The following is a 17,073-nucleotide window of genomic DNA, read 5'->3' as shown; positions in this document are numbered from 1 at the left end:
ATGCTGGCTTACAATGCCTATGGTATAGTGACTGAAATGTATAAAAAGACTTTGTGCTCGTCTCAGATGCATTCTGTTAATTGTTAGCCAGTAGGAGTCAAAGCCCAAAAGACTAAAAGTCTGTTTTACGTCTTCTGACACAGAATTACAACTCTTAAAGGCCTTAAATCGTTTGAAATGCATTGTGTGCTGTGTTAATAATAGTGTATTGTAAGAAACTTTGAAGACGTGTAGAATCTGAGATCGAATGCAGTCATGTTAATAATGTGTAACAAATTCAGAATATATACTGTACATTATTTTTTTGCTCTCCCTTTTCTTACATTGCTTGTAAATATGGAGGAAAAGGCTATAAGTTTTATGATGACCATTTAAAGAATTTCTTTTCTCTTTTTTTCATAAAACTTATTAAAGCAACACGGAATCCTTCAGCCTTTTCCCGAGGCAGAGAAGCGGTGTGCTGAGAGCATGTCTGTGTTCAGGGGCTGAGTCTCGCTCCCTCCATTACTGTCGGTGGACAAAGACGACATTGAGGAGGCCCTTCAGAAATTTGATTTGCTATCTGATTTGCCAGAAGACGAGGAGAGGGAATATGGCCTTAGACCCCCTCATCATCCTTTTTTTACATATGGAAGACACGCGTCTGTTTTTAGATAACGTGAGAGGAAAAAGGAAAATGACTGAGTTTGTGAGAAAATGCAACATAAACATACATGCCCCTCTTTGTTCAGTTACAACCTGCAATTCCCATTCGGTATTTTATATATTGTTTAACTTTGTTGTAATAAATGTTGCAAACCAGCTTCATCTTTGCCGCCCATTGTCTCAGACCTGCACTTCTTAGTGTTATGTATTAAAATAATCTCTACATATAAAAGGCAAAGCCCTCACTGACTCCTCATTAATTCTCTCACTTTCCATATCGGTGGGAAGCTGAAATTCCATGTGCTCATTCCTTGCAGTGTACTTACAAAAGTTTGGTATGTTTCATGTCCTATTGTAGCACCCAAGGGGGGAAATGGGTGTACCCCCTAAACTGTATATCTAGTTAGGGGAAACCCGTCCTTACTATTTCTCTGACTTCCAATAAACGTAGGAAGCCCAAATTTCCCCATGCTCATCCCTTACACTGTACTTACAAATGCTAAGTATTTTTCATTTTGCGCCGTGCCCCGTAACAAACTTTCAAAAATAACGTCTTCTTTTTGGTGGTTCTCACCATTATGCTGTGAGGAACTTTCGGAACTGACCTCTCCTTTTGGCGGTTTCATTCCTTATTTCCATTAACATTTATTTCACGGCAGAGACGCACAAGGGCCGTCCCCGGTCCCCCTTCCTTTTTGCGTACGGCCGCTGTCTGCACACCTACCACGTGGTTGGCTCCCTGCCTATACACATTAACGGCATCCCTAACTCATGTGCCTCCTCACTCACTTCCTGACTTTCCTCATCTGTTCGTCATGCTCACTGCTCCCTTCTTCTTTACTCCACCGCTACAAGCCTGTTATTGTTGGCCTTCCTTCACGTCTTCCTACTGGTGACTCCTGCCTTTTCGTTACAATCATCAAATTCACTCTCAGTACTAAAGTAAGCCTATAAGAATTACATTGACAATCAGGTTATGTTATTTTTAAAATGTTTCCTTTTTTTTCCACAAGTTCTTTAACACACTACTTCTCCGCTGCGAAGTGCGGGTATTTTGCTAGTATTTTATAAGGCAATTTTTATTTAGCAGCCAGAACTGAACCAAAGTGGTGTACAAGAAGCAGTTCAAATAAACTGTATGTACACATCACAGAACTGCAAGCATAACCAGCCATTAGATAAACGATAAACTCAAAATACCGACAGCCATACATACATATTGATAATCATGCATCTACAGGAGCCGACATATACAAACGATGTCAACCTCTTGCAGGGCCAAAAAACAGCGAGAAGAAATGAGACTTAAATGATGACTTTAAAATGGCAGAGTTCATATAATAAGGTGAGCCATTCCAGAGAAAAGGAGCAGCCACAGCAAATGCCCGATTCCTCCTTTGCTTCATCCTCGACCTCAGCACAACGAAGAGCATCGGACTAGTAGACCGCAGGGCTCTTGTTGGCACATACAAGTAAAGAAGTTCTGAGAGGCAAGACGGGGCTGATCCATTCAAACATTTGAAAACAAGAAATAGAATTTTAAAATCAATTCTGAAACAGACCAGAAGCCAAGGAAGTGAGGCCAGTATTGGTAAAATGTGGCCACACTTACTAGAGCCATTCGATAAGCGAACAGCAAAGTTGTAGAATAGCTGTAGGTGTCGTAACAAGACCTGATCAACACCTACCTACAAAAACCGCAATAGTCCAAATGAGACGTTAGAAAAGCTTGGCTGGCCTTTTCAAGAGCACTGAAAGACAGAAAAGCCTTTAATTTAAAGTGCCAGCTGCAAAAAGCTTCATTTAACCTCACAATTGATCTGTTTGTCACAGATCACGTCTGGGCTCCTTATGATACGTGTATGGCAAGGGGTCCAAGAGCAACATCAGAGACCTTCTGACACCATGATCAGTTTTATTCTCATTTAGTTTAAGAGAATTCAGCGCCATCAAGGTTTTAAAATCAGTCAAACACGCATGGAGGGTCTGTATTGTCTCGCTTTGATTTTAGTGGCAAATAGATTTGAACGTCATCAGCACAGCAGTGAAAGGAGAAGCCATACTTGTTAACAATGGAACCTAAAAATAACATGGATATCACAAAGAGAACTCATCCAAGGATGGAACTGCACGAGTAAGAGGACCTACAGAGGATGAGAACTCACCCAAGTGAATAGAAAAGCTCCTATTGCTTAGATAAGATTTAAACCATTTCAGGGCATCACCTTGGATGCCTACATACTGTTCAGGGTGGGATTTAAGAATCAAAAGCTGACGTACGATCTAGCAGTACAAGAATGGCAGAATCTCCAGCATTAGGAGGAGGTCATCGTAAACCTTTAAAACCAAGATTTGTATCTGAATTGGAATTTTTCCACAATACTATTTTCATCCAGAAATGTCTTGAATTAGGACAACTTTTTCTAAGACTTTAGATAAAAAAGGCAGTTTAGAAATTGGCCTGAAATTTGACACACTAGAGGGCCCAGATTTTGTTTCTGCACCACAGCGTGTCCCGAGGCAGCAGAAGATACACAACCAGAAATCAAGCTAGCATTTATTAAGGTAACAATACTTGGTCTGACCGAATCAAAACCCCCCTTAACTAATCGAGCGGGGACGCTGCTGTCCAGGGGGCAATTTGTAGGATTCAAGTGTTGCGTCAAATCAGACAACAGAGACGATGGCACGCAGCTTCAATGTGGCCAAAGACAGCTGAACACCATGGCTATGGGAGGAGAAGAATCTGAGCAGGCAGGGAGACTGATGACTGAATAATCTTATTTAGAACAAAATGTTATCTCCGTTTGGAGAGTAAGTTGGGGTATCCAAGAAATGACAAATTCCTAATACAAGAAATTGTATATGGCGATTAAAGGATTTAAAATCACTAAAAATGGATTTGTAATTATTGCATCTACCCAAACAAAACATTTTTAAAGTTAAGTTTAAAATCTGAATCAATGTGTTAGTTCAGTTTCAAAATAAATGAAAGACAGTTTTTGGAACTTCAAATTTTTACATTTCTTTAGAAAAACCAACAATCTATCTATCTATCTATCTATCTATCTATCTATCTATCTATCTATCTATCTGTCTATCTATCTATCTATCTATCTATCTATCTATCTATCTATTATATAACACCCTTCACTCTATCTATCTATCTATCTATCTATCTATCTATCTATCTACTATCTATCTATCTATCTATCTATCTATCTATCTATTATATAACACCCTTCACTCTATCTATCTATCTATCTATCTATCTATCTATCTATCTATCTATCTATCTATCTATCTATCTATCTATCTATCTATCTATCTATCTATTAAGCAATTTAAGAGATTTTCCTCATTTGTTTTCATAAGTACATTCTTATAAGTTAGGGTTCCAGGAGAACAATTGTGCATTAAAATTAAAACCCAGGATTGCTCAGTTTCGAGGACTTAGACAGCATTTCTGCAATACTGTATATAAAACCATTTCAAAGATCCAAGAGGACAATGGGAAAAGGATCTCTCCCTCAACATCTCAGAAATGGAGTGGAAGGCAGCAATGCAGAGAATTCATTCAAGCTCCATATACGCAAAGCATACAATTATTCATCTCAAAATTATATATCAAGCACATCTGTCTCATTTAAAACTCTCCAAAATGTTTCCAGGGCGAGATCCACTCTGCAAACGCTGCAATCGAGCTCCAGCCTCGCTGGGTCACATGTTTTGGGCCTGCGCCACATTAATGTCATTCTGGACCAAAATCTTTAAATGCCTGTCAGACAGCCTTGGTGTCCCAATCCCTCCTAACCCACCAACAGCTGTGCTTGGTGGGCTCACAGAGGGGCTTCAAGTGGAGAAGGACAAACAAACTCTGATCGCCTTCACTAAACTATTGACACGTAGACATATTTTGCTAAACTGGAAGAATCCTAACTCTCCTATTTGAAATTGAAAAAAATCACATTCTCGCTCACAGGATCTGCGCAGAACTTCTTCAAAATCTGGCAGGATCTGATCAATGACATTTTAGAATAAGCATTTAAAGCACTGAGGAGGCAGATTCTCTCCCCATTTCTTTTTCTTCTCCATTTATCTTAATTCACTTATTAATTCAGTCAGTCAGTCAGTCAGTCATTGTCCAACCTGCATTATCCTAACACAGGGTCACGGGGGTCTGCTGGAGCCAATCCCAGCCAGCACAGGGCGCCAGGCAGGAACAAATCCCATCACAGACTTATTAAATCATCTCTTTACTTCTTCTTACTAGCTTTATGTTTTACTCTGCTGGCCATGCTCTCTATCTCAGAGGTGGGGGTTGATTTGTTTCCAATCCTATTTTTGTAAAAATTGATCTATTTGTATGGAATGATTACAATAAAATCAATAAAATTAAAAAAAAAAAAAAACACACCAGGAAAACGTTTGAAAGTTTAATAACTCCACAGGAAATGTATCAACTTTATAACAGCAGCATAGAACAAAATCACGAAAACACAATTCAAGACAAATAATGGAAATGAAGGTCCCCATGAACTGTAGTAAGCCAGATCATTTAAAAAAAAAGTTCAATACAAACAATTTTAAAATGTTCTCTTACTGAGAACTCGAAAGTTTAGACCTTCATTTTCATGCCTGTTGATCATCATTTATTTTGTAACGTAATAAATGAATGTCATTAACGGATTCATCCCTTTTATTGAAGAAGGTTTCATAAATAATGTAAAAATAATTTCAAATTTTTTCAATGATAGAATTCACTATAATAGCAGTTAGAGCAACCTCGTTCATATTTAGTATAGTGTTCCCTTAATCTAAAAATCTGTCCTCTTTCTTTTAACTATCGAATCCTGAATCCTAAATTATAAAACTTTTTTTTGTTTGTTTCTCAAAAGAAATACGACAGTAATGCCATAAAGAGAACCTCGGATTCTTTCCTCGTGATTGGAGGAAGGCGTATTAATATCATCATCTTTTAGGGTCACAGGGTTAATCAGCGATTTGACAGAAGACGGGCGCAAATGACGGGGGCTTGGCGTGGAAGGCTGGGGGCGTGGAAGGCGGAGTCTGTGACCTCAGCCGGGTACAATTGGGGTGATGTAGTTCATACAGAAAGCTGGCATGGGGTGCGCTCGCATAACCAATATTTTTCGTACCGAAACTGACATAGTACACACATACAGCCAATTGAATTAAAGCAAGCGCAAAACCGACATGTTACTCACATGAAACCAGTGTAAGACGTGCATGAAACCAATACAGTGCAGACGCAAAGCCGTTGTTAGACCGGCGCAGAACGCAAGCCAATAAAGTTTATACGCAAACCGACCACATGCTAGCCTAAGCCGATGGAGTTCACTCACAAACCAATAACAAACGTGCTGGAACCAGTGATATACACACGCGAATCAATAGAGTTCATATGCAAACCAGTGCTATGCGTTTACAAACGGATCACGCACAAAATGAAACCAGTATTATTCACACGCAAACCAATAGTAATTATTCATAAATCAATAGTGTTCACATGTAAACCAATAGTTTTCGTACAAAAAGATTTGATTTATGGCCCCTCATACCCCCTGCGCGCTCCCGTCAGGGTAACTCCGCGCAGCCCCGAGACGCACCTGCAGCCGCCGAGCTCAGAGACGCCAGGCAGAGCAGGACGCGGAGCCGCTCCCCGGGACGCATGTTCGTAGGTGCTGCGGACCCTCTCTGCACCGGCCGTCCGGAGCACCTGTGACGCTCTTATAGCAGCATCGTGTCGTCGGTCCCCACCCATGGCACACCCCCTGGTAACCCGTCGCCGGCTCGTAGAAAACAGAGAGGAGGCAGGCGGCAGGCAGACTCGGGTATCAGCATCAACAAGAGGAGAATGACGAAACGAGCGCGGGCACACACAAGGACTTCTTGTTCTTCACACAGTTCTCCAATTTGCTGTTCATAATGAAAAACAATAATGGGTTGGTCATCACTGTTCACATTCTGGAACTTTCACTTTCTACTTCTACTGTGTCCATCTGTGCCAGTCATAACCTGGCAACCAGCACTTGTGCGGAGTGCCATGCCACCAGCACACCAACTGTAGAAAGATATGATAATAATAATAATAATAATAATAATAATAATAATAATAATCTGCAACTTCTGCTCAGACACCACCAGACTCCATTGTGAAGAGAGGCAATGAAATAATTAAAAAAAAAGGTTTGGCTTGCCTGAGGCCACCAAGCAGTCACACAAGTCGAAGATCATGGAGGGCAGGGTGCAGTGGCACAAAGAGAAGCCTCTGCATGGCCACTTCTTCAACAAAATATCAAAATAACTGGATATCAAGTGAAGCACAAATGGCTTTGAAGCGTGGGTCTCAAGGGGGCAACTGAAAGCCTCATTGCCAGCCACTCAAGACCAGGCTTTGAACACTTGACACCATCAGAAATGTGTCATGGGCACACCAGTCAACAGCAAATGCCATCTGTGTGGTGAAGCTGAGGAGACCATCAGCCACATGGTGCCCAGATGCCATGTACTGGCCCTGAAGGAATATCTTGATTGTCACAATCAAGTTGGTACGTACAGTTCATGCACTGGGCATTGTGCCAACGAGTTGGTGTTCTGAATGCGTACGCCAGTTGTGGTCATGACACCGGAGATCATGTTGTCCTGTAGGACAAGACCATTCCCACACACTGTATCATCACCTCCAATAACCTGGACATTGTGTTCCATGATAAGAAGAGCAAGCTGTAAACTTTCACTGATGTGACAATCCCAGAAAACAAAACCATCCTGAGAAAAGATCATCAAGTATAAAGACCCTAAGATTGAAATCAGATGCACGTGGAACGCAAGGACAAGAGTGCCTTCACTGGGAACCATCAAGACGGGCGTCCATTCAGTTGCCAGGCAATACATTTGGGCATCTGATACCCGATTGTTAGCCGTGTGCTCTTCTTGCCCCTCAACCACTTAACCTGGACACGTTCCTCTTATCCAGACCTTGACTTTATCTCTCTTAGTCTGCCCATTTTGGCTGACAGAACACTCGTATGTGGCACACCATCACAGCGCTGGACACGCCACAGCTCCAGTGATGCCAGTGACTTGGGTTCAGGGCTGTTGCTGACTGGGGTTTATGTTCTCCTCTCCTCCATAGTTCACCAGTTAATTAGTGGACCGATCCTTCTGGGCTCCATTGATGTCAATCCACTTTATGCACATCTTTGTCTTTATGTGTGTTTATCTTTTAAAAGGCATTGCCTTTACCTGTAAACGTGTTACAGCGGCCTACGCCTGAGCTCAGTGAAGTGCGCTGTATAAAAATAAATGGAACAGAATTGAACTGCACTTACAGGAATCTTCGAAACGAGAGGATACATCTGACTGTCACATTCTGCTGGGAACAAAGGCATTGTGTGCAATCCCAGGACACGTCTCAAGGACTGCAGACCAAAATGAACTCCGGCACGTCTGGTATTTCCACTTCTAGCTCAGCACCATTCTTTCTTTTCATTGTGATTGATTCGTCCCTTCAGGCGGTGGATTTGAGCCCTCAGGTGACGACTTGTGCTGCTCACTCCCAGTTCATCGTTCACATCGACTCCATGCTTAGTTGAATCGGGAGTCCAGACTCGCTGCTGCTGCCCCTTACACTCATTTCTATTCAAGGTACTGACGAGTGCCCAGTATTTAGGGCTCGTGATCCTGTAAAGTGACGGCAGCGACCTTCAGCCCTACAAGTTCTCTCCATTTGCTTTACTTTAAATCTGACTCCACGCTAAACTACACAACGGTCAGCTGCCGTTATCCATTCTTGCAACTTGTCATGTTATCGCCCTACAAATCCGCAGGGCCTCCCACAGTTCCTGATGGTTTATTTTAATCCTGCCTGGGAGTTTGGGTGAGTTTGCTTGTGTTTATTTGATTTATTTCTCGATTTTGGACCCTTTGCTCTGTAATTTTGACGATTCTTTGAATATCTGCATTGGGACTTGTTTGCTTTGGATTGCCTTTGGTGTTACAGGCAACTCCCTTTTTGACTTGTATGCTTCATTCTGGTTACAAGAAGTTTGGTGAAGAATAAATCGTTTTTATTTATAAAGACTTGCCCCATTACTAGCCAGGGTTTGATGGTGATATCCCCTTCTAGTGGGCATTTTTGGAATTGTTGTTGGTACTTCCTGCTTTGGGACTCCTAGTTCATGACACGAGTAGAAAATAAGAGCAGAAGAACTTTGTCAAACGAGAGAAGACCATTCTGTCCATTTGCTTGTTAACTAATAGCTCAGCTGCCCCAATATCTCACGCAGACCTTCTTAAAGGTGGTCGTGGTTTCTGCTTTATCTCCACGTCTTGGTAGATCGGTCCAAATTTCCACCACTCTGCATGATTTCAGTAAGTTATTTACCGTTATGTGGAAAGAATTCTGCTGGATCTATTTATCAATGCCTTTGAGGATTTTGCAGACTGGATGAGGTCTCCACAGAGTCACCTCTGCTCAGACTAGACAGGTTAAATACCCAAGAACATAAGAAATCTGACAAGCGAGAGGAAACCATTTAGCCCATTGGGCTCATTTGGTTATCTGATAGCTCAGCTGTCCTCACATCTCATCCAGATTCTTCTTTAAGATTCTCGAGGCTTCTGCTTCAACCCCATGTCTCAGTAATTTGCTCTAAGTTCCCACAATTCTTTGTGTGAAGAAGTGCTTCCAGGCTTCAGTCCCGAATGCACGTCCCCTTCATTTTCGTCAGTGTCCTTGAGTATGCCATTCATCGTTAAGTGTTAAAGATTCTGTTGAATGTACCTTATCTATGCCTTTGGGGATTTCAAAGACCTGGATGAGGTCCCCACGTAGTCTCCTCTGCTCAGACTAAACAGGTTTGATTCTCCGAGTCTGTCCCAGTAGGACATGTTCTTAAGTCCTGTAGGTCCTCACACTGTCCAAGTGGCCAACGCTCAACTGGGAGACTCGTGTGGCATCACGCAGCTATTCCACTGTTTTACTAGTACAAGATTGGTCAGGGAGAAGGTGAAGTGTAATAGGAACAGTAAGGGCGAACTTAACAGATTGACAGTCACGATGAAAATTTGTACATTTGTTCCCAGACACCAATATAAAATCAGGGTTTTATTTTAATATACTAATTAAATGAATTTAGTTATTGAACTAATCTCACAATATACAGTATTTCTCTAAAAAGTCCATCTGAATTACCTCGCAGTTGGCGTGTGGAACAGAAAACTCCTTGCGCCGCAGTAACTCGGCTGGGTCTAACAAGTCACGTTGCGCACAATCTGTTGTAATCCAGTGTTGCAGTTTCAATATGAACTTTGTAGCACTGAGACGCTAATTGTTGGGAAATATTCAGTTGCTTGTGGTTCTACATATTTCAATAATTTTTGCAAATGATAAACGTTATTCAAAATATGGTTGATACTGAGTGAAAATGTAATATTCTGTTGTGTGAGGCAACTCTGATTTTTAATTAGCCACTGTCCTCAGTTTACGTCTGTTAGCCATAAGCGTGCTCATATTGTGTGCTACAGCCCCGCAGACGGTGTATGAAATAACTCTTACTGACATTTTGTGACCAAGAAATGACCACAGAAATGTAAATCGAGTCAAATCATTATAATTTCACTGGATGACCCTTTGGGAAGAGATTTTTTTGGGACCCCTTCTGCAGTAAATCTTCTGAAAAACAATTATGACACTTCTGGTCTGCCCTGGGGGTCCCACTCCTTCTGGTTGCCCCACTGTAAGAAAAAAATGATTCAACTGTTGAGTCTTACAACTTGTGCTTTTCTCTGGTTTTTGAGCATTTGCATTGCTGCTAGTTGAATGGGGACATACTTGGAGACTTCAGCTTATCTTCTCCAATTTGTCCTCACAGGTTAAAGATGGACATTTAGTAAAAGCCGTTTTCCTGCCTGCATGTTTGCTCTACTCTACCGCCAGGGCCTGGGAACCAAGTTTCTTTTCTCAGCTCGGGATGAAGGAAGACATGAAGTCTCCAGTGGTAGTCATATCTGGGTGAGATCTGAAAGAACTACTGGCAAGGGGTAATGGGCAGCAGTCCTGAGTGCGAGCACATTGACCCTGTGAGACCCTTAAATCTCCATGAATAGGCCTACTAAAGTACTAAGTGACAGAGGTGGGACATCTTACTGCTAAAAACAACCTGAACATTATACTGAGGGGCTTTATGTTTTAAGTGAGATGACCCCAATATAAGACACATTTCTACAGCAGTTTGTTTCAACATCAAATGCTAAAAGTTTATATATTAAGTCAGAAGTAATGTCTCATTTAGAAAATCTACAGTGTAGTCACTTATAGTTTCTTTTAATTGTACATACTGTCAAGGATGCCAGGGGTGACGACCCGGCCGGGACACCTTCAGGGACCAAAAGTGGGCGTGCTCCCATCTGGGATCACGTGGGGGCCACCATCCTGGTTGCTTTGGGGGCCACGGGTAGAGGACTTGGAAGCCCAACCCTGTAGGGACCCGTGGTCACCGCCAGGGGGCTCCCCAATGCCTTGGGGACCCTGGACCTCAGCACTTCCGCCACAGCAGGAAGTGCTGGGCGGAAGAAGAAGAGGGACACCCGGGGAGCTTCCGGGAGAACAGCCGGCATTTCCGCCACACTGGGGCGTGTCCAGGCGGGAATGCCGGGAACCACCTGGAGCTCATCCGGGATCATATAAAAGGGGCCGTCTCCCTTCTTTCAGGGCTGGAGTTGGGTGGAAGCAGGATGAGGCAGGAGAGGAGTGTGGAGTCGGCCCGAAGAGAAGCCATTGTTTGGCCAGGACTGTGTGTGTTGGGGTTTGTTGTGCACTTAATCTTGTAAATATTGTTGTAAATAAACGTGTGGTGGTGGAAAACAACATGTCTGCCTGTCTGGGTCCGGGCCGGGTCCACAATACTAAACATTCATGTAAAATACATTCTTTTTATTATTGTCTTTAAAATTTAAAAGTCAATTAACATAAAGTAAGAGCTACATTTAACGTTTACACAGAAAGCAAATGTATTACATACGTATTAAGAAAGATTTCAGTTTACATTCAGAAATGGTAATCTGCCACCCTATTGACCTGATCCGAGCTTTAATTTATTGAGAAACAGAAATGTCTGGATTTTGCACTCCAGATTTTGTAATCAAACTCAAACATTAAAGGCTAATTTCCTTAAAGCAGCGTGATCAGAATTCATTCCCTAAAGAGAAAGCCGCACACATAATACAGAAGGAATAGGACAAAAAGAGCCTCGGGCCGCGGAGCTCCACTCGAGATGTTCGACCCGGTGATGGTGGTGGTGGTGGTGGTGGTCGGTGTTGTTCCACTGCCCGACGTGGCAGCTGCCGGGGCCGTCAGTCCATTCAGTGTGAAGGACCTCGACTGGGACTGAATATTGTTCATCGTAAATGAAATCTTCAGGTTGGTTCCTAAAAGCATAAAAAGAAACATGTAAAGATTTGAAGAGAGGGATCAAAGAAAGAACATAGCAGTCAAATGTCATTCTGTGTCAAGTATATTTTAAGATAATTCACTGTTTGAATTGTATCACTAGAGGAAGCGTTGGTGGTCCAGGCCCCATCTCACACCTACCGTTGACTGTGAGGGAGAGGTCTGTGTAATTAGCCCAGCAGCCGGAGAAGGGGATGGTGACGTTTCCTTGCAGTCCTGCTATGATCTGGTTATTGGAGTTTATAAGACTTGCTGTAATTACAAACGATGTCACTCCTACCGACACACAATTACTCTGAAATACAAACAGAAATAGGATGTGAGAGTTAAGTCAGAACTGGTAGTTGTGGAAGCCAGCTCGGACATAGACAGGCGGGCACCGATGGTTCAAGCACCAACACACGTTTATTATACATTTTATATTTAAAGTGACGCACACAACCTAATACTCCCATACTAATCACCCTTAAAGTCCAGGCCCTCAACAAGGCCTCTCTCTCTCTTCTGGCCGCCTCCACTCCTCTCCTCCAGGCTTCATCCTTCTTCCACTTGACACCAGCTATCGAATGGAGGGAGGCGGCCCCTTTTATATTCACCCGGATGTGCTTCAGGTGCCTCCCAATGAGCTTCTTCCAGCACTCCCTGGTGTGGCAGAAGTGCCGGCTCTGCACCCGGAAGCACTCCGGGTGTCCCTGGTCTTCGTCCCTCCAGCACTACTGGGTGTGGCGGAAATGCTGAGGACCAGGGCTCTCCAGGCATTTGGACGCCCCCTGGTGGTGACCACGGGCCCCTATAGGGTTGAGCTTCCATGCTCCTTTCCCATGGTCCCCATAGTCACCAGGGTGGTCGCCCCCTCGTGGTCCAGAGGAGGCGTAATCCCTCCTTCAGTCCTTCTGGGCGTCCAGGCTGGGTACCACCCCCAGCCGCTAGCCACACAGGCACTGGGTGTGGGCTCTCATTTGTTACGCGTTTCATTAGGCCTCCTTTACTAATGGCTACTTTTCAGTTCAATTTTTCTTTGACATTCTGACTCTGAATTTTGTATTTTATTTCTGTTGTAAAGATTCCTTCTTCTTCTTAGGGGTTGCCACAGCAGATCATCAGCCGCCATCTCTTCCTGTCCTCGTCATCCTGCTCTGTCACACTCATCACCTGCATGTCCTCTCTCACCACATCCATAAACCTTCTCTTAGGCCTTCCTCTTTTCTGTCAATTTTTATTACCAGTTGTCATCATTTCTTTATTTTTTTCCCCCCCGAGGGCCTCCTCGTTGTTTTTTCACCATCCTAATAAGACAACCGTTGGTGTGCCAGGCAGTCCCAGAAGTAACATGGTTGGCATCATCAACACACTGCTAAAGGAGCTGGTGCATTGGATGTGTTTCTACCTGAGAAAAAAAGAAAATCTTTGTGCGTGTGTTCATTGAGCTATTAAGGTTTCGAGGTTCTGATTTTTTTCTTTGATTTCTCTTGCTATGATTTTTAGATTTCAGTATTGATGGTCAGTAGAACTGGTCTTTGGTTTCAGCTTTCTGCCTGTTTACATTTCCTCGCCTGGCCATCCCTTTAAACTTTGTAGCCTTTCCTGGACAAGGCTAACACTCTGGGGATCTACAGGCAGAGGTGTGACAAAGAAGGAGAACGGTGGGACTCCGGAGTTAACCTCATTCCCTTTTTGCTCTTCTAGAACAGAGATGGAAATTAGATGTCACTTCCACCGCCTCGTCAAAAGTCCGTCCTCTTCCATTCCAGCAAATACTTAAGACCAGCATGGACTGGAAGTTCATTAGCAAAGCAGCATCCAAACACAATGCATCCCCATCCTTGGAGACACTTTTTCAAGGCTGAGAGCCACCATTTGGTCTTTTTTGCTTGTTTTGAATTGTCCTCATCTACAGGCAGTATCAATTATTCATGTACAAAGGGAAGCACACTGGAGACAGAGAAGCCTGCAAGTGTAGATCGTGACGCGAGAAGGCGACTCACACACAGTGTTTTCACAGACACGGTAGACTTGACCATGTATGCAAATTTAAAAATAAAATCATTTGTAATCTTGTGTTAACATGAAGATGCTGATACAAAGGTGAGACTGAATCATGCTGAAGCCAAAGGGCCGATGGAACGTGAAAGAGACTCTGCTGAGAAATAAAATGATATCTTCTGAGAGCACATCTGCTGTCAAACCGTAGTAACGCAGCTGTACTCAAATCATCGCCCTGAAATAACTGGATCACTGGCTGGTTTTCAGATTTGTCTATGACTTCCTTCATCATGCCAACAATGTGAGTGATTGTAAGTGTGAACCTAAAATCTGGAATAGTATGCCGATAGGAATTCACCAGGCTGATACGGTGGAGCACTTTAAAAAACTGCTAAAAGCTCATTACTTTAACATGGCGTTGTCTTAGCTTCATTTTAGTTTAATCCTGATGCTCTGTATATTCAATTAATTATCATTATTTTTCATGGTGGCTCCACAATCCGTACTAACCCCTACTTTCTCTGCTGTTCTTTTTCCGGTTTTCTGTGATCTGCGATCTGCGCCACCACCACCTGATCAGGGCACCGTGATGTCCTTACTTTGGTGGATTAAAGGCCAGAAGTCCACATGACCGTCATCATCAAGTTCTTCCATGTGAACCCTGAATACCATGAGGACTGATTGAGGTCATTGATGTCAGGTAGAATGCCTAGAGGGGGCTGGTCAGGGGGTCTCGTGGCCCCTGCAGATTTTATTTTTTTCTCCAGCCGTCTGGAGTTGTTTTGTTTTTTTCTGTCCTCCCTGGCCATCGGACGTCACTTTTATTCTGTTAATTAGTGTTCCCTAATTTTATTTTGTCTTTTTTCTCTTTCTTCATCATGTAAAGCACTTCATCGAGCTCCATCGTTTGTATGAAAATGTGCAACAGAAATGAATGTTGTTCTTGTAGTCGTTGAACCTTTTCACTGATCGTATTCTAGTTGTCTGCAAAAAAGAGAGACCCAGCAATTCACATTTGGGCTGCAGCATTCAATTACATCCATAGTGACAAGTTTAGCTTTAACTTCGTCTTCTGGCCACGACAGCCATTTATTAACTGCTTTCTTCTTTATTGGCTACTCCTGATTTAGTCCTTAAAGTATCATCATCATCGTCATTGGTGATGTCTCAAAACAAGACTCATGCTTTCCTTTGTTTGTTTCATGTCCACTTTTCTCGGTTTTCTGTTAATAATGGAGTAGCTCCCAACATATACTGTATACAGTCAACATATTATGTGTATCGTTATTTTTATTAACTGGCTTTAACAATGATCCAGCCACTGAATGCCCCCAAATTGTCATTGGTCAACTCTGCTAGGAAGCTTACACAAGAGGCTGGTTTGATAAAATACACTTGTTATTAATATTAACTGTACTCACAGAACTGTCCACAGCCATAATGCATGGCTGTTGAGTCAGCAGCCCACTTGTCTGTCCTGCCATTGGTTGTGTGACGATCACTAAACCGGCAAGAGTAGAGAGATGTTGTGGAGTTTGGCTGTTCCTAGTCACTGGAGCTGATGTAAGCTACAAAAAAGAAATTGGACATTAGTATGGATTGTACCTTATAACCTCATTCTGAGTTTTAAGTCAGTGAAGGGTGGTATCTGTCATCATTAACGTAACAGTCCACATTATCATTTAACAAGAACAGACAACACCAAAAGCTAAAAAAGAATAATATGCGATTTGTACTTGATTTTATACACCTGTTAATGACAGGTGCAGCTGAAACACCTGAGCACAATCGTTTGGAGGGATGTCTGTGTCCATGTAGGGCTCCTGAGATGTAAGCACTGTGACTCCGGCTGTTAACTCCTTCTTCTTCTTTACCTAGAGATCTGTAGACAATCAGCTGGAAAACCTCTGACATCACTTCATCCTCTGCCTCGGAAGTCCTACCCCTTCTACCTCCTCTGGCATTTAAGAACCCACAGGGCCAGACTTTGGCATTCAATTATGAACCTGCGACTGAGGGACACACAGCTCTGCTGCAGAACTTCTTCCAGAGGGAGAGCCTCGACTACGGAGCGCGACAGTCTCCATTGTTTTGTTTTTGATTTATTTTAACAGTTTGCTTTGGCCATTAAATGAGGCCCACACTTCATCCTGCTTTGCCGTTTTGCAATATATATACAGTATATATGTAAATATTAATATATATTGTCATACACACGTGAAAGACAGACAACGTATTTATCTTGTAATTCCAACCAGAGTCAAGGCTGGCACAGACTCCTGTAGCCCATTGTTTCTCTTCACCCTCAGACCAGCAGATCCATGGCATGAAGAACAGTGACATTACTTCCGGTTCTGCTACCTTGAAGACGGCCCTTCCTCAATGGCTAAGATAAACAGGACAACACTGCCAGCAGCTGAGTGTCTGAAAAGACTTCATCTGAAGAAGACGCCATATTGCAGTGCTAGCTGTTATTCTCACCTTTGTGACTAACTTCTTTTTGCTACATTTTTTCCATGAATTATATGGGGTTCACCATTGGTACCCTAACTCTTTATGGTTGTCTAGCCTTTATATTGCAGTATACATGCAAACAAATGTATCATGAGGCTTACTGGGATACAGAATACACTCTGAAGAGTCCAGATGCCAAGAGTAACACTCCCAGTTGGAACTGTGAATCCATACCCATATAGAAATGGCTTTCAGAAGGAGTGCAGAACCAAGAGAGCTTGGCCATATTTCAAACTAGCTCAAGGCTTTCTTGGAGACAACGTCACCATCACCAATGTTTTCTGGTTGACGTAAAAGTGATTTCTTCTTATGCAAGGATGGTTCCCCTGGGTCAGACCTTAAAAGGACTACAAGCCAGGGGAGTTTGGCATCTGGAGGAAGTCAGAGGCAGTGGTTGTGACTGCACAGGGTGGCATCAGAAGATGGACCGATTGACAAACTCTGATGGGCCTATG

The 17,073-nt window shown here is 42.8% G+C and overlaps 2 protein-coding genes across 2 annotated transcripts in view; both read right to left on the bottom strand.

Annotated features, from left to right (window-relative positions):
• LOC120515530 (fibrocystin-L-like) overlaps nt 1-6,339 on the bottom strand; it is a 137,983-nt gene extending 131,644 nt beyond the window's left edge. Inside the window, 1 exon segment of the mRNA XM_039736591.1 lies at nt 6,276-6,339. Coding sequence (XP_039592525.1) covers nt 6,276-6,339 — 64 coding nt within the window.
• A 5,026-nt stretch (nt 6,340-11,365) lies between these two features.
• The window catches only part of pkhd1l1.1 (PKHD1 like 1, tandem duplicate 1), a 149,528-nt gene continuing 143,820 nt past the window's right edge, over nt 11,366-17,073 (bottom strand). The window contains exons 76-78 of the mRNA XM_039736590.1: nt 15,526-15,672; nt 12,263-12,416; nt 11,366-12,099 (exon numbers count right to left, since the gene is read on the bottom strand). Of these exons, the coding sequence (XP_039592524.1) occupies nt 11,864-12,099; nt 12,263-12,416; nt 15,526-15,672 (537 nt within the window). The 3' untranslated portion in view covers nt 11,366-11,863. The remainder of the gene's footprint in view (nt 12,100-12,262; nt 12,417-15,525; nt 15,673-17,073) is intronic.

The sequence above is a fragment of the Polypterus senegalus genome, chromosome 15 (assembly GCF_016835505.1).
Source record: "Polypterus senegalus isolate Bchr_013 chromosome 15, ASM1683550v1, whole genome shotgun sequence".
Lineage (NCBI taxonomy): Eukaryota > Metazoa > Chordata > Cladistia > Polypteriformes > Polypteridae > Polypterus > Polypterus senegalus.
This window is presented reverse-complemented; position numbering and strand designations above follow the sequence as displayed.